This window comes from Aquarana catesbeiana, linkage group LG02 (genome assembly GCF_042186555.1).
Source record: "Aquarana catesbeiana isolate 2022-GZ linkage group LG02, ASM4218655v1, whole genome shotgun sequence".
NCBI lineage: Eukaryota > Metazoa > Chordata > Amphibia > Anura > Ranidae > Aquarana > Aquarana catesbeiana.
The window spans coordinates 400,219,381-400,242,182 of record NC_133325.1 but is presented as its reverse complement, the minus strand read 5'-3'; the positions used below and the strand labels follow the sequence as shown (position 1 = coordinate 400,242,182).

At 41.9% G+C, this 22,802-nt stretch overlaps 1 protein-coding gene across 1 annotated transcript in view; it reads left to right on the top strand.

Annotated features, from left to right (window-relative positions):
* The window catches only part of LOC141128154 (uncharacterized), a 152,641-nt gene that overhangs the window by 54,912 nt on the left and 74,927 nt on the right, over window positions 1-22,802 (top strand). The window contains exons 3-6 of the mRNA XM_073615261.1: window positions 1,939-2,085; window positions 6,196-6,307; window positions 17,073-17,206; window positions 17,328-17,460. Coding sequence (XP_073471362.1) covers window positions 1,939-2,085; window positions 6,196-6,307; window positions 17,073-17,206; window positions 17,328-17,460 — 526 coding nt within the window. The remainder of the gene's footprint in view (window positions 1-1,938; window positions 2,086-6,195; window positions 6,308-17,072; window positions 17,207-17,327; window positions 17,461-22,802) is intronic.

Below are 22,802 nucleotides of genomic sequence, written 5' to 3'. Positions count from 1 at the left end.
GAATTGCTACAGACGATCGCATTTTTGGATAGGAACTTTTTCCGACCGAAAAATTAAGAACATGCTCTCAATCTTTTGCTGGCTGGAATTCGGCCAGAAAAAGTCCGATGGAGCATACACATGGTCGCATTTTCCGACGAAAAACTCTCATTGGTCTTTTGCGGGCTGAAATTCCAACCGTGTGTACGCGGCATTAGAGCTTCTATTAGTTTTTATTCTTGTCTGTATCCCTTTTGAGGAGTAAAGGAAGTTTTGGTTAGTATTCTGTTTTTTTTGTTTTTTTTGTTATGTTGACATAAAATCACACACATTGCACTTGATGGTCTTTTTTCAAACTCACTTACTATGTAACTGCTGTAATGGCTAGTGGTTTTCTCACATAGTTATTTACTGCCTATTGAATTTCAAATTAAAAAAAGAAAGAAAAAAAACTGCTACAGGTAGAAAGTGCACATCGAGGCTTCAGAAGGGCCGCAAAAATTATTCCAGGCCTTTCTGAAAGGAAAGGCTCCTACTCTTTCAGATAGTATTCGCAAATGCTACTAAGTCCATAGGTGTGCGCAGCCTATTGCATTAGGGTGTGCACCCCAAAGCTCCAACGCATATGCGTTTGACATATTTACCAGCCTCTTCCCTGTTCTCCATCCTTAAACAATGGGAGGAAGGAGGAGCAAGGGAGCACATGGGAGACCCTGGCAACAGAAGGAAAAGGAACAGGGAAATGAGGGGTGGAGGGGGTGGCATATATTAGTACCAATCCCCTATATTTTCCTCCTGTGGCAACTGAATGATGACAAAAGGGAGAGGAGAAGCCTACTTTCAGCTGCTGCAGGAGGAAAATACAGATCGGTTCCACTAAATTCCACCCATGCCACCTCTCCTGTCCAGGTTCTGAGGGTCGGCAAGGAAGGGTTGTGGTTTACCTGTCACTTGCCCACCATTGACAGGTTGCCAACCCCAGGTACACCCGGCACAGTGTACCTGGGGTGTGCCCAGGCACACCTGGCACACCCCTTGCGCACGCCTATGACTAAGTCCATCCACTTCATATTATTAATGGATCGTCACTTTAATGAACTGGCTTACTGGGTATTGTGAATGTGCAGGACACAGTTAGGGGTGAGCAAACTTTGGCTGAAGCTTTGCCTTCCAGATGGTCCAACATTCGGTCGTATCTGTTAGATTTTCAAGCTGCAGCAGGTAAATATTTACCTCTAGTTGCCTGCACTACACCTTCAGCAGTTTTTCATATTTTTTACACTTAAGCACTTAAGGTTACTCTAAACTCACATTTTTTATAAAATAAAATAAATGCAATATGTTTAAATACAATTAGAATGTGCCGTCTCTGACTCTTTCCTTTTGTTTCTTCTCTCAAAAGCAATCTTCTTTTTTTTCTGCTATTCTCAGACTTCCTGTTCTAAGGTGGCTACGTTTGCGTTCTATGCCCTTTGTGTATGTGAATGTAGCCACCCTCTCCTGCTTACTGCCGAGATGGTCTACACATCTACCTGCAGACACATTCAGTTCTATGGGAATTGTGGTACCCAAAATAATGGCACTGCTCGGTCTACATTGGTAGCCGTGAGGTACATCAGTGGAGAATAGGGAGCATGCATAGTATAAAGAAAAGCCTGGAAACAATAGTAAGAGATTAAAAAACAGAGCCATGGTATACTTCATATTTTAGAACAATTGATGTAAAAAAGTTGAGTTTAATGTCACTTTAAGACAATGGCCCTTTAAGCATAAAAACAAAGCAAATATGTTGCCATATGTGTTAATATATGCATTTTAAGTGTTAAAAATTGACAGGACATACATAGGGCAGCCAAAATATATATTGTGTATTAACCTAAAGATTTGTTCCTGTGTATTACTGAACTTTGTGCATTACTAAAGAAGCCAAAATGTATGAATTTGTCTGTTATTTTGTAGGTGTTGGACAGAATTGGAATTAGCTTTGCTGAAAAAGTGGAACCATCACTTAATGATCCTAAGGAGAGGCAAATGATATTTAAGCTCTTGGGAAAGGACTTTGTAGAAAAACATTTTAGTAAATACCCAAATAATCCTAGTCTGCTAGTAAGTAGCAATACATTTTATGTGAGTGCATTTTTGGTTGCTAAAATGATATAAATGTTTATTTTTTTATGACAAGCTCATCGAGATGTGTGAAATACTACTACTGTGTGTGGGGATGTGAGGGGGATGTGAAGGGGGTAGAGGACACTACTGTGGGGGTAATACGAAGGGGCAGAGGACACTACTGTGGGGGGTGATGTGAAGGGGGCAGAGGACACTACTGTGGGGGGTGATGTGAAGGGGGCAGAGGACACTACTGTGGGGGGTGATGTGAAGGGGGCAGAGGACACTACTGTGGGGGGGGGATGTGAAGATGGGCAGTGTTGTGGTGAGGTGATGCGAAAGAGGCAGAGGACACCACTGTGGCAGTGGTGGTGGGGGGAGGTGATATAAAGGGGGCAGAGAGGGGCACTACTGCTGGGGGTGGTGTGAAGGGGGGCAGAGGACAGTGCTTTTGGAGGGTGATGTGAAGGGGGGCAGAGGACACTACTGTGGTGGTGGTGGGGGGATGATATGAAGGGGCAGAGAAGGACACTACTTCTGGGGGTGATTTGAAGGGGGACAGAGGATACTGCTGTGGGAGGGTCACGTGAAGGGGGACAGAGGACACTACTGTGGTGGTGGTGGTGGGGGATGATATGAAGGGGCAAAAAAGACACTACTTCTGGGGGTGATGTGAAGGGGGGCAGAGGACACTGCTTTTGGAGGGTGATGTGCAGGGGGCAGAGGACACTACTGTGAGGGGTGATGTGAAGGGGGCAGAAGACACTACTGCAGGGTTGATGTGAAGGGGGGCAGTGCTGTGAGGAGGTGATGCGAAGGAGGCAGAGAACACTACTGTGGGGGGGGGGGTGATGTGAAGGGGGCACAGGAGGACACTACTGCAGGGTGATGTGAAGGGGGACAGAGGACACTGCTGTGGGAGGGTCACGTGAAGGGGGCAGAGGACAATACTGTGGGGGCTCATGTGATGGGAGGCAGTACTATGGGGGTAGGGGTAAGTTGAAGGGGGGCAGTGCTATGGGGGGATGATGTGAAGGGGGGCAGAGGACACTATTGTGAGGGGGTGATGTGAAGGGGCAGAGGAGGACACTGCTGTGGGGGGTTGTTGTTGTGAAGGAGAGTTGAGGACACTATTGTAAAGGGGTTTGAGAATACTGCTGTGAAGAGGAAACAATAATGTGAAGTGGGGGACTGTGATGTAAAGGAGGAGGGATTTTGGGGGATTGTGTCATTGCACAATCTTATTATACAGGATTTTCATAGCGCTAGCAGTTTGCACAGCACTTTACAACGTGAGGGCAGACAGTATAGTTAAAATACAATTCAATACAGGAGGAATCAGAGAGCCCTGCTCGTTAGAGCTTACAAACTAAAAGAATTTTAATTTATTAGTCCTGTATTACAGGGCTGCTTGAGCATTTTTATGTCTTATCTCTAGAATAAAGCAGACATGGATACGGGTACCCATGCACAGTGCTACTGGTCACTAGTGAATCATGTTTAAGCTACAGTGTCATGTTTCTTTAAATTAAAGCACAATCGTGGTCTAATGTAAAAATAGGACATTGGGTTTAAACTAAGCCTGTTAAAGTTGATAAATACTAGATACTTTAACAAATTTTATTGCTGTACTTAAGGTATTATTTTTTGGCGTAGTTACATTGGTCCAGCTCAGACCAATGAAAGCATGCATAGCTCATACATGACTTTCCCTGAATGGTGGCACTGCCGACTGAGCAGCCGTCTGTGGTTACTATGTAGAATTGCAACCACTTGGCACTGGATCTGAAAGACTGCTGCTATCACTGACGTAGCAGCGACTACTATGGTGATTTTCAGCTTACTTAGGGATCAGTCACGTATGCAACTATGCAAAAAAGATGTTATCTAAACTTTAAAAAGGATTATCGGCTTTTTAGCAAACCAGTACCTAAGTGCATGAACAGTTGTTGCCTGTGCTCACCCTCTCCACTACTTTGTACTGAATGACAGCATAACCCTCAGACTACAATAGTGGAATGGAATTCAATGTCTTGTTGCATCAAATTAAATGATATGCATTCCTAAATTAGAACTATAGGAAAAACTAAGTTTTTTTTTAACTTTAGCTGGAGAGAAGATGGGTGTTATAACCCCTGTCAGGTTTTCATGCTATTTGTGTTCTAAAGAAAAGCCCGTCAGGTGTTAAATGAGACGGCTCATGTGACTAGGTGTGTGATTAACATCATCCCTATGATACCAGGAAAAATGTGAAAACCTCTAGTTTGGGATTTTTAAGGCAATGAAATAATAATTTTAAAAAAGTTTCTATATATAATAAATTAGATTTTTAACATATGAGAATAAAAAATAAAAAATGTTCTACTTATTTTTTATTCTCATATGTTAAAAATAACATTTCTTATATATAGAAACTTTTTCTAAATTATTATTTCATTGCCTTAAAAATCCCAAACTAGAGGTTTTCACATTTTTTCCAGCCTGGCAGGCATTTTACTCTCTCTCCACTCAATCCAAAACAAAAACAAAACATTTTTTACTTTAGTTATATACATTGGTCCTGTGGTCATCATATAAAGTATGTTGGACTGGAAGAGTTGTAATTTATCACAGGCTTATGTGGCCATTTTAAATACAATTAGAGAGCTTAAAGTGATTGTAAACAATCCATTCAGTTTAAAATAGAAATGAAAGGCAAACCATTTGTGTATAGATATAAAAAAAACATTATCAATACTTTTTTTCCATTTTTTTATAAGTGATCACATTTCCTCTGTTCTCAGCTACATAAGAGCTGGGGAGGAGCAGCAACAGCGCACTGATCTTCCAACTGAAAGGCTGGGCAGGGGGGCGTATCAGGACAAGTCTGATCATTGGAGGAAAGCAAGCTATGTTCCCAGCACAGCTAGAGAACTGACCATGGTGTGTTCTCCTGCTTAGTGTGGTCAGTTTTTAATGGTAAAGCAGAGGGACTAGCAGGAACATCAGGGATTTCACAGAAAGGAAGCAATGCAAAGAGCACAGGATACTTTTTTTTTATACAAGTACATGGTACAACAGGTACATATCAGGAATATGAAGTGTTGGGGTAACAAACACTTTAAATGGGTTCTTCTTTTAAAGATAAAAAAAAATCCAAACTTGTATAGTAACATTGTGTGAGCTAATCTCATCTGGCCTTTTTTTTTTGGATCATCAGTAGATAACTCTCCCCTCAGGGTTTCAGTATTATCTACATTTTGCTGATGGGGAAGATGCCTTAAGTATCCCAATGCATCCAGGATAACATACTGTAAAATATACACAGTAAAACACACATTTTAATGTTGCAGATAGAGGAATGAGAAGCCATTGGGAGGTTTAACCTTCCGGCATCCACCTAGAATGCAAATATGGGTTCATCAGTGAAGGAAGTTGTGGTACACTGAGTAGTAAAGTCAATTTCAGACAATTTTTTTTTTAGATTTGGATAGGCTTGGAAAGAGTAAGTTATTCTGTCAAGTTTGCAATTGCTATTCATAATGTCCTGGAACAATATCAACTCACTACCCGTTCCTATGATAGCAGCACAATACATGGAGGACTTGCGACTTGTTGTCACTAGGATCACAATCTGACAGTTTCTATCACCTCCATGTTTTCCTTCTTGTTCTGACAAGAAATATGGAATAGCTCCCTATTTGGGACACAGATTGCAAATAAACACCTCCTAGAGTTTATACGCCTTTTTCCAAAATGGTACAAAACAAAAAGAAACATCTGTTGCCTAAATTAGGCTTTAAAGAATAATAGAGCTAAAAAGAAAAATACAGCGATTACGATTTGAATACATTTTATTATATTTTGAAATCCTCTCTGATTGTTTAAATGCATCTTGTGGAAATGTGTAATGCTGCAGGTGTCCAGAGCAGTGGGTACTAAACACATCTTGAGAGGCTTCCACAAGAAACATTAAGGTTGGCTAGGAGTCAGTGATTGGAGAAAATTGCTTTCAGTTAATCTTTTCTTATCTATCCATTTGTACATTTTTTTTTGTTTTTACACTATAGTAAATTATAGTAATATTATTTTACTGTTCAATTACTTCTCTTTTTCTCTTATTTTAAGCATCCTCCAAGCATAAGTAACACTGAATTTGAGAATCTGGAAAAAACAAAAGAAAACTGGCTGTCGGAACTTTGGACAAAAACAGCAGAGCAAATGGGATGTTATCCTTCAGGTTTGAAACACCTAGCCATTGTTGTATTAAGAGTAAATAGTCACTAGACAAACAAGAAGTGTATGCTATTATTTAAATGTAAAGTCCATGCTGTCTCCCCACAATCAAGGGGAGCATTCCATACATCCAAAATATGTATCCATAAAATAAATTCTTAAAGATGGATAAAAATTTTGGGAAATGAATGCACCATAACAATTTGCACATATCACAAATATAAATACCGTATTTATTGGCGTATAACACGTGCTGGCGTATAACACGCACCCCAAGTTTAGGAGGGAATTTTAAGGAAAAAACTTTTAGGAGGGAAGTTTAAGGAAAAAAAACTTACATTTAAATGCCCATCAATGCAGCCTTGTCAGTGTCCATCTGTAGCTTTGTCCATCATTGCAGCCTTGTCAGTGTCCATCTGTAGCCTTGTCCATCATTGCAGCCTTGTCAGTGTCAGTGTGGCCTTGTCAGTGTTCATCTGTAGTCTTGTCCATCATTGCAGCCTTGTGAGTGTCAGTCTGCAGCCTTGCCCCTGTGTCATTTGCAGAGCTGCCATATAAAAATGGCGCTGCCGCTCTCGGCGGCTTTTGGCTGCTCTCGGCCATTCTCGGCGTGTCTCGGCCGCTCTCGGCCATTCTCAGGGGCTTTGGGCCATTCTTGGCGGCTTTTGGCGGCTCGTGCGGGATTGCGAGAGCCGCCGAAAGCCGGCGGGAATGGCCGAGAGTGGCCGAGAGCCGCCAAAAGGCTCACAATCGGCGGGAGATCAGCGTATAACACGCACCCGCGATTTTCCCCTGATTTTAAGGGGAAAAAAGTGCGTGTTATACGGCGATAAATATGGTACTTATTGTTTAGAAAAAAAATATATATAAAATTTCCTATCAGAGAAGTCACATTGATGCCTCTGTGTATGGTTATATAGAGGCATCAATGTGACTGCTCTGATGGGAAAGTTTAAAAATATTTTTTTTTATAAAAAAAAGACATATTTACAAGAGTTAATGACCTTTTTGAAGCTGAACTATACTCACCTTGAGTCCAGCGATGCATCGTCTCTGCAACTCCTTGCCGGCTACTGACATCATCGAGCATTCGGCTTCCAGGTCCCAATCACCAGCCACTGCCACTTGCTGGGCCAAAATGACGACACTACTGCGCATGTGCGGGAGTTCCATCAGATTTGGCACTGCCGAATGTGTGCAGTGAGCTGTACTTGCTCAGGTTACTGTACAGGGTGTCACATACCTGGTGATGGAGCCTGACGTGGAGAGAAAAGTGATCTCTTACACCTCCAGCTCAGTACCCCTGGTAAAGTAACAGGAGGCACAAGAGCCTGGAGTGGGACGAGTGCCTGGCAGTTCTGGTGATGATGGCTGCAGATGAGAGGTCTGTGCACACTTGGATGCAGGCTGGATCGTGACGCATGGCAGCAGGTTGGTAGACAGTCAGCAGGCACTTGGCAGGCTGGCGGATAACAAGTAGCAGGCACTTGGCAGAGTGGCAGGCAGCAGGTACTTGACAGGCAGCAGGAATAGGGATGGCCACCACAGGCTGGACACAGAGCAGGGTTAGGCAAGCTGAGTCGGTTACTAGCAGACACGTCAGGAACAGAGCAGCAGACAGAAGAGTAGTCATGTTCAGGTTTGAGTTGGCAATGATAGACAGACAGGCAGAAGGAAGAGACGTGGTCGAAGAGCAAGCCAGGGGTCAGTTTAAGCAAAGTACAAGCATGGTCAGAAGGATCAGAACAGCAACAAGAGATCAAACACAGAAACAGGTAGCAGGTAGCAGAATGCTGTAGACCATAAGGAAAGGTCCTAGTGCAGCAGTGGTGTTTAAATAGTCCACTGGGTGCCAGTCTAGCGGCAAGCATGCACACTGCCGTGCGCGCCAGCATGTGCACGCATGCGCATGAGCACAGGTCTGGCTAACAGGAATTTTCTGTCTGCGCATAATTATGCGCCTGGGCACATTTAGTCTTTACTGACAATGGGTATAGCTAACAGGAACTCTCCGTCTGCGCATAACTATGCGCCTGGGCACATTTTGGCTTTTCTGACAGGGGGAGAGTCAGGTAAGCAGCTTTAATGCAGAAGAGAGGAAGCTTGTCTCTTCTGCATTAAAAATCCTGTCTACCTGCCCATTTTCATTTTCTCGCCTAAAGTTCCACTTTAATTATATGGGAGCAAATGATTCGTTACTGAAATATTTGTAGTAGATGGTAATGCCATCAGGTGGTGTAGAAAGCAGTCTCAAAATCCTAGTGATCTGTGGAGAAAACAGACTCCTCTGTTTTGAGATTGATATCCCCTGCTCCCCCCCCCCCAACCATCTTTTAGTTCTAATTCGGAATATACTCAAGCCATGGTGCATGGTTTAAGTAGAAAACCAGTAATCCTGTCAGATAGAGAACAGGTCTACAATTACAATAGCTAGTATAGAGAATACACCCTTAACTGTGGGATACTTTATTATATCCTTAGTCTTTTTTTTTTTTAAATTCAATGCTTTTTATTCGTATTCATACAAAATACATCACAACATACAGTATACATATATCATCACAATAATAAAAGACCACCCTCTTCCCTATACGATGTATGTATCCACTCTATAAGGGGTATTTTCTCAAATTTTCTCCCATTTTAATCCCTCTAGCCCTAATCTATAGCCAAGTATCCAGCCCACTCTTTATCGTAATTACCCTACACACACACTTCTACAATTAAGTAAGACCTGCACCTTTCCCTATCCTCTCTGAACACTCTTCTCTACCTAAGGTAGTCCATCTTCACAAACCAGGGGTTCCACATTTTCTTAAATTCCTTAATGTTCCCTCCCCTTACATAAATTATCCTTTCTTTCCTTATTGTTTCCCACACCGTATTAGACCAGTTCTCTACTGTAGGGGGTTTCTCTGCTTGCCATCTCCTAGCTATTTCCTTTCTTGCCTGGTAGAGGCATCTCCGCACTGCTTTTATTTTCACCCTCCCATTACCTAGATCCCCCCCCCACCCCTAAAATACACATTTTCGGGTCTACGTTAAGACTTAAGTTGAAGACCTTGTTTATGATCTCAACTACTTCCACCCAGTAGCGAACTAACTTGGGGCATTTCCATAGCATGTGTAACAGTCTCCCGTATATTGACACCTTGGACATTTGGCATCTACCCTTCTCCCATACTTAAACAGTTTTTCTGGGGTATAGTATGCCCTATGTAAGAGCAATAGATGTGAAAATTTCTGGGCGGGTGAGACCGAGACCTGGTGACTCCCCTCCAATATCTCTTTCCATTGAGTATCCGATATTGTCCCCAGGTCCCTCTCCCACTCCCTTCTACACTTAAGTTTATCTGGTCCCTCCCTGCTGTACCGGCATATATGTTGGTAGAACTCTGTTATTAACCCCTTTGATCCCTCCACGCTCTCTATTTTTTGGAAGATGGGAGATTGACTCCATTTCGGGCCTTGCTCCCCAAATTGGGTCTGCAGAGCATGCCTGATCTGTATATAGTTAAAGTATGAGTGACTCGAGATACCAAATTCCTCCCTTAAGGCGGCAAAGGTTTTTAACATGTTACCATCATATAGTTGTTCCAACTTAACTATCCCCTTTGATTCCCAGGTCTTGATTTTACCTATTTGTGACAGTTCTTGATAGTTCTTATTGTCCCAAAGAGGGCTACACCTCCCTTCTCCCTCCATACCCTTCATGCCTTTAATAAAGTTCCATACTTTTAACATTAATTTAACCGTGGGGGTTCTATATACAAACGAGTTTGCCTCCAAAACCTCCAAAACCCGCCTATGGGGCGCTCCATCAGTCATTATTTCTGTATTGTTATTACCCATAAGACCGTAACCCAGTCTCAGATGTTGCAACTGAGCTGCCAGGAAGTAGCTGCGGGGATGTGGAATCGCCATACCTCCCTCAGTTACTGCTAGCTGTAGTGTTTGTAAACTTATCCTGGAGTGTCCTCCCTTCCATATCAACCCCCTAAACAGCATATCTATTTTTTTAAACCATTTACCATAGATCCGTACTGGTGAATTATGCAAAATATATAATAATTGGGGCAGCCACAGCATTTTAATCAGGTTGCACCTTCCAGCTACCGACAATGGAAGTCTCTTCCATATATCAATCTTTTTCCTAAATTTCACCAACAAGGGGACCAAATTATTGTGTAAAAAATCCTCCGAGTCTTTTGTTATATGGATGCCTAGATATTTTGTTTTCTCCACTATTTTTAGTGGGGTTTCTTCCAGAAAGGGACCTTGTTTAATTGGGTCTATTGGTAACAAGACCGATTTCTCCCAGTTTATGGAGAGACCCGAGATCTCCCCAAAATCTGAGAATATACCCATCACCTGTCTGAGTGATCCCTCCGTATCTCCCAGGAAGATAAGTACATAGTCCGCGTATAACGCGATCCTCTCTTCCCTCGTCCTTCTCCGGAAGCCTTCCATACTTCTATTTTGCCTTACCGCAGCGGCCACTGGTTCCATTGCCAAAGCAAAGATCAGAGGTGACAAGGGACACCCCTGTCTTGTACCTCTCTCCAAGCAAAACTTACTAGAGAGTACATTATTAATTCTGATCTTTGCTTTAGGTCCATTGTATAGAATTTTTACCCATTTACTAAATGAGGGGCCGAAGCCATATGCCTTCAGTATATACCAAATAAAACCCCATTCGAGGCTATCAAATGCCTTTATAACATCTAGCATTACAACAGCTCTGGAACCCGAGTTTTCAATTGGTATTTGTAAATTTAGAAAAAACCTCCTAATATTTTCGCTTGTTGATCTCTGGGGAATAAACCCAGTTTGATCCGGGTGAACCAATTTATGAATTATTTTTTGTAGCCTAGTGGCGAGAATCTTTGCCAGGATTTTTGCGTCTGAGCACAGTAATGAGATGGGTCTATATAATGCGGGTTCCAAGGGGTCTTTCCCTTCTTTAGGTATCATTATTATTGTGGCCTCTGTCATTGATTCAGTTAGTTTCCCCTCCTGGTATGCCCATTCAAACACTCTGAGAAGCTCTGGTAGTAGTATCTCCCCGTAGTTCTTATAAATCTCCGCAGGGAGACCATCAGGACCGGGAGATTTCTTATTGGCCAGTTCCTTTACTGCTATTTTAATATCTTCTAATGTTATCAGAGCCTCCAGTGCCTCAATGTCCAACCCCGACAAGGAGGGCAACTCTATTTTCCTGAAAAATTCATCCATTGCCGCCCCTCCCGCTGGCCCCCGGGACTTATATAATTCCTCATAATATTTTTTAAATGTTTCGTTTATTTTGTCTGGTTGGGATGTAATCTCGCCGTTCCTAGTTCTAATAGCGGGGATCGTCGGGGGGGGGGAGAGTCTGATTTAACGATATGGGCCAATATTTTCCCTACTTTCTCCCCTTCTCCAAATGTTATTTGTTTTTGAAATAGCCTTTTAGTTTCGGAGTTCCTAGTCATTACCTCTTTATATGCTAACTGTTTGTTCTCCCACCTTTGTTGATTTTCTGGGGATGAGTTTCTCACAAGCTCCCTCTCTGCTACTCGTAACTCCTCCCTGGCCTTCTCTTCCCCCACCTTTGAAGCTTTTTTTATTCTTGAAACCTGCTGAATCAATAGACCCCTCAGAAACGCCTTCAAAGCGTCCCACATCACCCCTCTTGCTGTAGATTCCTCATTTAGGCTTATAAACTCCCTCAACCTGGTTATAATCTCAATTGGGTCCTCAAACAACTCAAGCCAAATTGGATTTAATTTCCAGGAGCTACGTTGTTTATTTTCCCCAGTAACCATCCTGGCTGTCACCAGTGAATGGTCTGAAACCCCCCTAGGTTGGTGAGTTATATCTCCAACAATATGTGCGGCCAGAACATTACCTAGGACAAGATCTATTCTCGAAAATGAGGAATGTGTACCTGAGTAGCATGAATACTGTTGTACCCCCGGATTGCTCATTCTCCAAAGGTCACTCATCCCTGCCTCTTCAAGAAACTGGCCCATACGGCTTCCATACGAGCCCTGCCTCTCCTTTCCTGGAGGAAATCTGTCTATTTCTTTATTTATTGCAACATTAAAATCCCCAACAGCAATGACAGGTATATTCGGTTTATCCACAATAAACTCCAGCAAGCAATATAAAACTTCTAGCCTAAAAGGTGGAGGATTATAAATATTCGCCAATACACATTCCTGACTCCCTATGATGCAATGCAAAAAAACATACCTACCCCCATTATCTATATTGCTTTGCCTGCAGATGAACGCAACCTCTCTCCCAATTAGCACCGCCACCCCCCTAGAATAAGAGGTGTGTACCGCATGGTACTGATACCGGTATTTTTTATTTCTTATTTGGGCTATAGTATCCCTTGTCAGATGCGTCTCCTGCAGACAAGCAATGTCCACTCTAAAAGTATCTAACATGTCAAATACCAGTGCTCTCTTAGAGGGAGTGCCCATCCCCCTAACATTCCGTGACCCTATCTTTGATCCCATTAATTAAACTGAAATCCGGCTATCATAACAGGGAAGAGAAAGACCAACAGAGCCCAGTCCGGGGTACCCCCCTTATATTTTTAAGGAAGAAGATCTTCACTGTACCTATTATTTTATAGGCTTCCTGTCGTTTTAGTAGTCCTAGTCTCTCCAACCTCAGTTCTCCCTTAACCATATTTACCCAAGTGTCGGAATATTTGCCATCTTCAAAAAATAATAACTCTGTGCTAACCCATAAAACAAATACAATTCTATTCATATCATACATAACCCAGTGCATTGATCATTAAATCAATTATCTCACTACAACCTTTAATTTTATCCCCGTATTTATCTGTGTCCTTTGTGACTTTATATAATTCAGTGTGTCATAGATACTTTTTACCTTGAGTGTGCGGCTTACTACCTTATATTGCATTCCACTATTCCCATTACTCATCCCCTTAACCCACCTCCCCCGCCCACCCCATCCCCCCCATCCCCCCTTCCCCCCCATACCACTCTAGGTTACCCCCTAGGGCATTTTTAATGGCCAGTCCATACCCACCTACCCTTCCATACCACACCCTCCCCCCCAACCTCACCAACCCCCTCCTCCCCCCGCACTCCCTACCCCCCCAGCATTCAAAACAAAAACAAAAAACAAAACCTATAATAACCAAACCCCCTCTCAAAATTACAACCATTTCCCTACTCACAATACAACCCCGCTCCTTTTGTGAATAAATATATAAAAATAATTTTAACCTTGTGCCCTACTTCTGTATACTAATTTCAACACCTTTCCTCCACTATTTCCTGGGTAATTGATCCTTCTTATCCTCTAACCATGCCAACGCACTGTCAGGGGACTCAAAAATCTGACTTCCCCCCAGTGCATTTATCCGTAGTTTAGCCGGGTAGAGGAGGGCATATGTAACGTTGAATTTCTGGAGGCTACGTTTAACCCCCAGGAACCCAGCTCTGCGTTTCTGTAGGTCTGGGGAGAAATCGGGGAATATTGATATCCTTACATCTTTATATAAGACCTTCCCCATTTCTCGGGCTTTAAGTAAGAGTCTTACTTTGTCCTTATAATTTAAGAACTTTACTAGAAATGGTCTTGGGGGGTTTCCGGGGGGGGGTCTGAACGGGATTCTATGCGCTCTTTCTATTGAGAACTGTTGAGTAAATGTCTCACCCCCAAACACCCCCACCAGCCAGTTTTCCAGGAATACTACCGGATCTGGACCTTCGCTCCCCTCAGGAACCCCCACCACCCTCACATTGTCCCTGCGAAGTCTATTTTCCATCTCATCAAACTTCCCCGCCAATTTCTCGATTTTTTCTCTCCAGATCTTCACTTCTTGTTTCAGAGGGAGCAGCTCATCCTCAATCACACTTATTCTATTTTCCGCTTCCACCACCCTTTCTGCTGTTTTCTTGAGATCATTTCGTACTAGGGTCAACTCCTCTTTAATATCCTTCATTTGGTCTCCTAAAACCCCTAAGGACTGCTTGCATGCATTTATTGCCAGTAAAATGTCTTTTAAGGAGGGTTCCTCTTCTATCATACACATTGGGGGAGCTGAGGCCTCCATTTCTTTACTAGAGGCTCCTGGCCCTTTTGCAGAGGAAGTTTTTGTACTAGATGTACCTGTGTGGAGACCCGACTGTCCTTGACTTTTCCTGTCCATTGCTGACTTATTCTGGGCTAGCTGTCCCCCTTTGTTAGGGGTATGCTCCGTAGCCAGGACCATTTTTTCTAACTTAGCGGACGCTGCAACCGCCGCTGCTGTTGCCCCTGCTACTGTAGGGTGGAATCCCTTTTCCTTCTCCTTTTCTTTTGCTGACCGCAGGGACTGGGTTCCCATAGTGTCATGATTGGGATGCTCTTCTCCCTTCCTTCTCCCTGACATGATAGTTTTTCACTTTATGGAGTTAATCCTTATACCACCTGCACAGCCCGTGTCAGAGAGGAAAAGATTGTTTGCACTGTTCCACCCACGCCAACACCTGGTGTAGTTGTGCTAATATCTGAATGATATTTGATGCTGTTTACATCCCAAAGAGAGGGGAGAGAGGCATACATTCACAAGTGCTACTTTTTCCGTATTGCAGGTCTTTTTAACCCCTCTCACAAGGATCACAATAGAGACCCTGGGCTAGCGGCACACCTCTTCGCCCACAGGGCTATACTGCACTTTACAATTTTTGCTGCCGAGCTACTTACACCCTTTATTGAGCTGCACCCCTGGAGTTCCAAAACACCCCATTGATTATACAGTCCTACTAGGGGCTCTTAATATGGTGCACAGCAGCCTTTGCTATTCAATCAGAGATGTAATGTAACAGTCATCATGCAAAGTCAGATAGGGTTAATACGATACCACACTGCAGCAGAGGTTTCTCGTCTGTTTTGTGAATAGGCACGGTCCCAGAGGTTTACTTGTACGTTCACCACGGCTGTTTTCAACAGGTCTCCAGAGCGCTGTTTAACAGCTGCCTCCTTTCTCCTCTTACCGTCACCCCAGCCTGACTCCGACCTCCACGTCAGCACTTCTCACGACCCCAGTACTTTCTGCGCACAGTGATGTTCCTGCTTCTGACGGCTTCTGACACTCAGCGTCCTCCTTCTCCAAACGCACCCGCCGGCAGCCGAGCCCCGCTCTCCCTCGTCTGTCTCACTCCTCCTCCACTATGCTCCGAAACAACTCAGAGTTCCAGCCAACAGTGCACAGCAGTGACACTATACCTAAGCGGCACAGCAGGGAAAGCCATGGATAAGCGCCTGCATTTTATCCCGAGGAAACCGGGCTATCCACAAGGTTTTCATACCCCGGAGCAGGGTGGACACAAGCTCTCACTCCACCGCACTCATCTCCGTCCGCTTCCGGCCACGCCCCCCCCATATCCTTAGTCTTAATGTGCACTAAATAATTTACAAGTCCTAAAGATGTTATGGGGATTTCCAGGGAAAAAAGACATTCATTGTTTCTGATGTTTACTCTTCCTCTTCTTAAACACAACAAACCTGAAACCACAATTTAAGGTTTTACAGATCTGAAATGGTTATCTACTTGTTATAAAATGGTATTGTGTCATAATGTCTATAATGTGTGCATATGAAGACCCTGCCTGTAATTGTGCTAGGGAGTCTCAGTCTTATATATGCTTTCTTCGGCCTTATTTTTTATGCTTTTCATGCTCCCCTCTTACTTTTTATTAGGGTTGAAATCCTTAGGCTACCTCCATTAAACCACTAAGCCAGACTTTAGGGCAGCCTTTCTCAACCTTTTCAACACAGAGGAACCCTTGAAATAACTTTCTGGTCTCTGGGAACTCCTAAAAAAAAATACTATATCTACAACTCATGATATATTAGTGTGATGGTCAATGGGAATAATGCTCCTTACACCCGTGGTCATTGAGAAGAATTCCCCCCTTACAGATAGCTAAAAAGATCAATGGTGTCAGTGAAAACTTATCTGAGTGGCAGAAATTGCTCATTGCTCAAGGAACCCCTAGCAACCTCTGGAGGAACCCTGGTTGAGAAACCCTGCTTTAGGGTTAATGCAAACAGAGTAAAGCAGTGCACAGCAGCCTGGAGGGTTTAATGAATCATATGGAACGATGCATGTGTTGTACACACAAGCACTTGAGAATGCTGGCTGACGCAAATCTTTGAGATGTGTCCTGTTCTCTTGCATTAGCCTTTATTTGGGAGTGCTGAAGTACATAGTGATTGTGCTCATCGGATGGTTCCACGAACCCTTTAAGCTCTCATGGGAAGGAGTGCTACATTTGCTTCAGAGACCAAAGCTCCCATTTTCATAAACTAGTTTATATCATTTCCTTAGTTTATTTTTCACCTCACATATGTTGTTTCTCACTTCACCAATGCAATGGAACAGGAATCTGCTTTTTGTCTAAATAGATAGGAGAATTAAATAAAAGGTAATTACATTTTTTTCCTCTGATATCAGGTCTACTACTTTTTTCAGCCTTCCACCAATAACTATAATAGATGTTGGTGCTCTTACAACTAATTCATTGATAATGAAATATACTGCAATGCACAGTTGTATACCATCAGCAGTGACATAACAATAACTTTTGTCTAACCTCGCAATAACTGTATCAAATATGACAATACAAACATTCAATAAATATACTATAGACATAGGCATGTGCCTTTCACTGCTTGCAAGCAGATATAACTACTATACAACCTATATAGTCAGAATAATAGATATGCTAATTTTGCTCTATATTTTGTAGGTGACCCTGTTAAACTCTCGGCAGAAATGACACATTTTGTCAATCATACCTTTAATCTAGTTGAAAATAAGATGGATTTGATCTTGGCAACTAGTAGCTTCAGCAATTTCCAAAGTAATGTTGCCAAAATGATGGTAAGCAAAGTATGTTTTACTTTAATTTATTTACTCTTTTGTAATTGATATTCAACATTTAATTAGGGTTCCTGGCAAACAAATATGTAGATCTACACAGTATTTACTTTTACATTTTCAGGACTATTCTGGAATGGATAATGAGCTATTAGCTTGGAGATCATTCTCAAGGAGACGACCAAAATCAGTGGAGAGTAAAGATTTATCTTTTGCAATAGACAAGGCAGAGAGATTCAAATTAAACAAGTACAAAGGTAATCCATTTTATGTTGCTATTGTAATACTGGAAATATGACTGATGAATTGGTATTATGATAATTTATCCATTGATGTATTATTCTGAGAAGACTATTAGGAGCTTCAGTCATCTATATCTAAATAGACTAGCAGTAATACACTTTAAAAATTTCCACCATAAATCATTTACCCCCTTGCAACATTGATCCCTGTAATCAAATACCTACGTTGGAGGAGGATTGAATAACACTTCACATTCATCCACAACACAATTTTTAACTTTTGGCAGAAAACGTAGCAATTAATTTCTGCAACAGAAATATATATATTTACTTCATGATATTATACCCAAGTATTCCAAAAGTCACAATTTAGTTTATGAGCAGCATTAAAGTGTTACTAAACCCAGGACCCTGCATTCACTATATCTGGTCTCCTACAATACATAGAACATGGAAATGCAAATATTTTAGTAAATATAAACTGCTAAATACCCTTTCTCATCAGCGGTTTATAGCAGTCTTGTGACTTTTATCATTATCTGGTTAAAGCTTGTAGGAGGCGTTTTCATTCTCCTTTGAATGTCATATGGGGCTGCAGGACCCCTGACCCTCTGTCTGGACAGTGCTGATAATCACATGCACTCTTCAAAAAAAAAACTCTCTAGCAATACACACCAAACTGCGCATGTGCAGCTTGTCCCCAAGGCTCTGTTCTATCAGGAGATTGTTTGGGGACTGTGCAAGAAGGGGAGAAACAGAAAAGACAGGATCAAGTGCCCTTTTTACACAATGCAGAGGATTAACTCCTTGGGTTCCACCGTGAGTATAACAAGCATGCTTAGTGCATATACAGACTGATTTTACTATTGTGGGTTTAGTTACACTTTAAGTATGTTTTTATTAACATTGTAACATTTTGGATTTAATTCAAAACCTCAGTCAGTCATGTGTCCTAACTGGAGATAGTCATCTCATCCCCTGCATAGTTACTGGAATTCCTATGCAACACAGTTATGCAACACAAAACAACACCCACGTTCAAATGTTGAACCAAGCAAGGGGTTTTAACATTATTTCTAATAAACCTTTTCTTAATCTTGGGTGTGTATTTGTACTATTTCTGTGTTGTAGGGAGTAGGTACAGAATCCAGGGGAACCCCTTTACCAGTTTACTGGGTAGATGGTTACAAATTACCTGATTCTCCAGTAACACATAAATCTCGCCAACACATTACTTGCGTAGTGTTTTGGGTGCCATGTTACTTTTAATTCTTCCCTAGTTTCTAACAAGAAATATAGGCACCTGCATACATTAGCAAAACAAGTCATTTGTTGAAAAAACCCTGTTGGCTCCTGTATTACATGCGCATGCTTAGTAGCTATAGGTCCCAGAGAAATGTAATTAGTATCAAATACCTGCAACATTTCATCATCTTTTTTAACAAAAAAAAATTGGCTTTTCCTTCCTTCCTCAGATTACATAAATCAACTACTAGGTTGCTATGACAAAATGTTGAAAAAAAAATAGCATAAACACCTTTTTTTAATGTCAGTCTTTCTGATTTCTGCAGCCTGTGTAATATGGGAAAATTAGAAGTATGAAGATGTATAAAATTAGTAACTCCTGGTGACAAATCTGACCCAGTTTTAGTATATATCCTTTCAAATCTAATCTGTAAATCCTTACTCTTAGCAGCCAAGCATTAGCACGTCACCAAGTTCTTTTTAGTTGATCTAAAAAAAGGCTCTCGAGCTGAGCACAATATTACAGATGACATTGGATGTTATTGTGGACACGCTTACGTAAGACAATTGATGTCACTTGAAGATAAAGCACATTGAGAAATAGAAGAACGGCGGAATAATATATTTCTTTTTTAGCTCTACTCGGTTACCAGAAAAATACTAATAAAAACATTTACAGTGCCTTGCAAAAGTATTCACCCCCTTGTCTTTTTACCTATTTTGTTACATTACAGCCTTTAGTTCAATGTTTTTTTTTTAATCTGACTTTTATGTGATAGATCAGAAGACAATAATCTAAGTTGGTGAAGTAAAATTAGAGAAATATATACATAAAACTATTTTTCAGAAATAAAAAAATGAATAAATTCACCCCTTTGTTATGAAGCCCATAAAAAGCTCTGGTGCAACCAATTGCCTTCAGAAGTCACATAATTAGTGAAATGATGTCCACCTGTGTACAATTTAAGTGTCACATGATCTGTCAATACATATACACACCTTTTTTGAAAGGCCCCAGAGGCTGCAACACCTAAACAAGAGGCACCACTAACCAAACACTGCCATGAAGACCAAGGAACTCTCCAAACAGGTAAGGGACAGGGTTGTTGAGAAGTACAAGTCAGGGTTAGGTTATAAAAAAAATATCCATATCTTTGATGATCCCTAGAAGCACCATCAAATCTATCATAACCAAATGGAAAGAACATGGCACAACAGCAAACCTGCCAAGAGACGGCCGCACACCAAAACTCACGGACCGGGCAAGGAGGGCATTAATCAGAGAGGCAGCACAGAGACCTAAGGTAACCCTGGAGGACCTGCAGAGTTCCATAGCAGAGACTTGAGTATCTGTACATAGGACGACAATAAGCCGTACGCTCCATAGAGTTGGGCTTTATGGCAGAGTGTCCAGAAAAAAGCCATTATTTTCAGCAAAAAACAAAATGGCACGTTTTGAGTTTGCGAAAACGCATGTGGGAGACTACCAAAATGTATGGAGAAAGGTGCTCTGGTCTAATGAGACTAAAATTGAACTTTTTAGCCATCAAAGAAAACGCTATGTCTGGCGCAAACCCAACACATCACATCACCCAAAGAAAACTGTCCGCATTATGCTGTGGGGATGTTTTTCAGCAGTCAGGACTGAAAACTGGTCTGAGTTGAGGGAAAGATGGATGGTGCTAAATACAGGAATATTCTTGAGCAAAACCTGTACCACTCTGTGTGTGATTTGAGGCTAGGATGGAGGTTCAACTTCCAGCAGGACAATGACTCCAAACACACTGCTAAAGCAACACTTGAGTGGTTTTAGGGGAAACATGTAAATGTGTTGGAATGGCCTGGTCAAAGCCCAGACCTCAATCCAATAGAAAATCTGTGGTCAGACTTAAAGATTGCTGTTCACAAGCGCAAACCATCCAACTTGAAGGATCTGGAGCAGTTTTGCAAGGAGGAATGGGCAAGAATCCCAGTGGTAAGATGAGGCAAGCTCATAGAGACTTATCCAAAGCGAGCTGTAATAGCCGCAAAAGGTGGCTCTACAAAGTATTGACTTTAGGGGGGTGAATAGTTATGCACATTGACTTTTCTGTTATTTTGTCCTATTTGTTGTTTGCTTCACAATAAAAAAAAAACATCTTCCAAGTTGAGGGCATGTTCTGTAAATTAAATGATGCAAATCCTCAAACACTCCATGTTAATTCCAGGTTGTGAGGCAACGAAACATTAAAAATGCCAAGGTGGGGGGGGGGGGGTGTGTGAAACCTTTTGCAAGGCACTGTGACAGATTGTCTAATTACATTTTATATTATGGTGTGATATATTATGAAAAGACCCCTTTGATGTTTTATTTTAATCCTTTAATTGTTGTCTGAACAGCCAGAAAAGGTAATTTATGTAGAATAGAAGTGGGGTCTCAATAATAGCATTAATCTATTTTTTTTAAAACAAACATGTACTGAATGCAATGGCATCCCTAGGGGGGGCCAGAGGGGGCCCTGACCCCCCCAACATTATGCTGTGCCCCACCATGTGCCCCCCAATTAAAAAAAATAAACATTTTTTTTTTACAAAAAGGCAATGTCTAAGAGGGAGAGCGTCCCCAGTCAGTTTCTGTGGGTGATTCCTCCCCCTCCCTCTGCTCACTGACACTGCATAATGCGAGCGCTCGCACAACCATGGCCGCCCGATCTGCTCCTTCCCCTGCATCCTCATTGGCAGGGAGAAGAGCGAGTTGCAGGAAGGACTCCACCAGGACTTTCAGTTACTGAAAAAACACTGATTTCTCCTGTCCTTAGGACAGGAGAACCAGTCTGTAAATTCCAAGAGATGCCAGACCAGTGCTGTCAATAGCAGGGGCAGGACAGCAAGGGGAGGCTGGGGAACCCCACAGTGGCAGAACACCAGGGCCCAGTGGCAAGACAACCTTTGCAACCCTGATAGTTCTCCCACTGCTTTGGACCCTTATATTTTCTTGGTATGCTGGTGACATATATCTCTTGTTTTCCGCCACCCTGGGGGGGGCCCCAATACAGTAGGAAGGGAGCTCACTGCAGAACATTTGAAAGGGCCGTTGTGGGATCGTAGTAAAGGGCCCCAGGATATATATATACATATATATATATATATATATATATATATATATATAATTGCATTTTATAGTTGCCCCCCTACTTTTGTCCCTGTCCCCCCATGTGCCCCCCCCTAAATATGAAAGCTGGAGACGCCACTGACTGAATGCAATATGCAAGTTGCCATTGCTGATCTCTTCTTGATAAATGCCAGTAGCCTTGCTGCCACTGATCTAGTTGCCTCAATATTTTCTGAGTTACTAATCCAGGACAAGCTCAAATACTTGTTTCAAATTATTTCAAAATGAACTTATGGCATACTTGTTCTTGGAAAGTGAGAAAGAATTTACAGAAGCCATTAGACTTGCAGGACAGCCAAACAGCTTGTGTTTTATGTTGAGGTTAGCAACAATCACTCCCCCCCCCCCCATATTTCTCTCAGTACACATCTTTGAAAAAGTGTTCTTAATTGTGAAACATGTCAGAGATGATTGTGGATTACAATTCTCATGTCTATGAGCATCTGCAGATTGCTTCTTGAGTCAAGGTGCCTGAAGATATTAGCATTCAACATTCAACATGCCCATAGACATAGTTACATAGTTAGTCAGGTTGAAAAAAGACACAAGTCCATCTAGTTCAACCATAAAAAAAAAAATAAAATAAAAAATATCATACAATCTTATATACCCAATCCTATACCCACAGTTGATCCAGAGGAAGGCGAAAAAAAACCCAGGAAAGCAGGATCCACTTTGCTACAGCAGGAGAAAAAATTCCTTCCTGATTCCAGAGAGGCAATCGGATTTTCCCTGGATCAACTTTACCTATAAATGTTACTACCCAGTTATATTATGTACATTTAGGAAAGAATCTAGGCCTTTCTTAAAGCAATCTACTGAGCTGACCAGAACTACCTCTGGAGGGAGTCTATTCCACATTTTCACAGCTCTTACTGTGAAGAAACCTTTCCGTATTTGGAGATGAAATCTCTTTTCCTCTAGACGTAAAGAGTGCCCCCTTGTCCTCAGTGTTAACCTT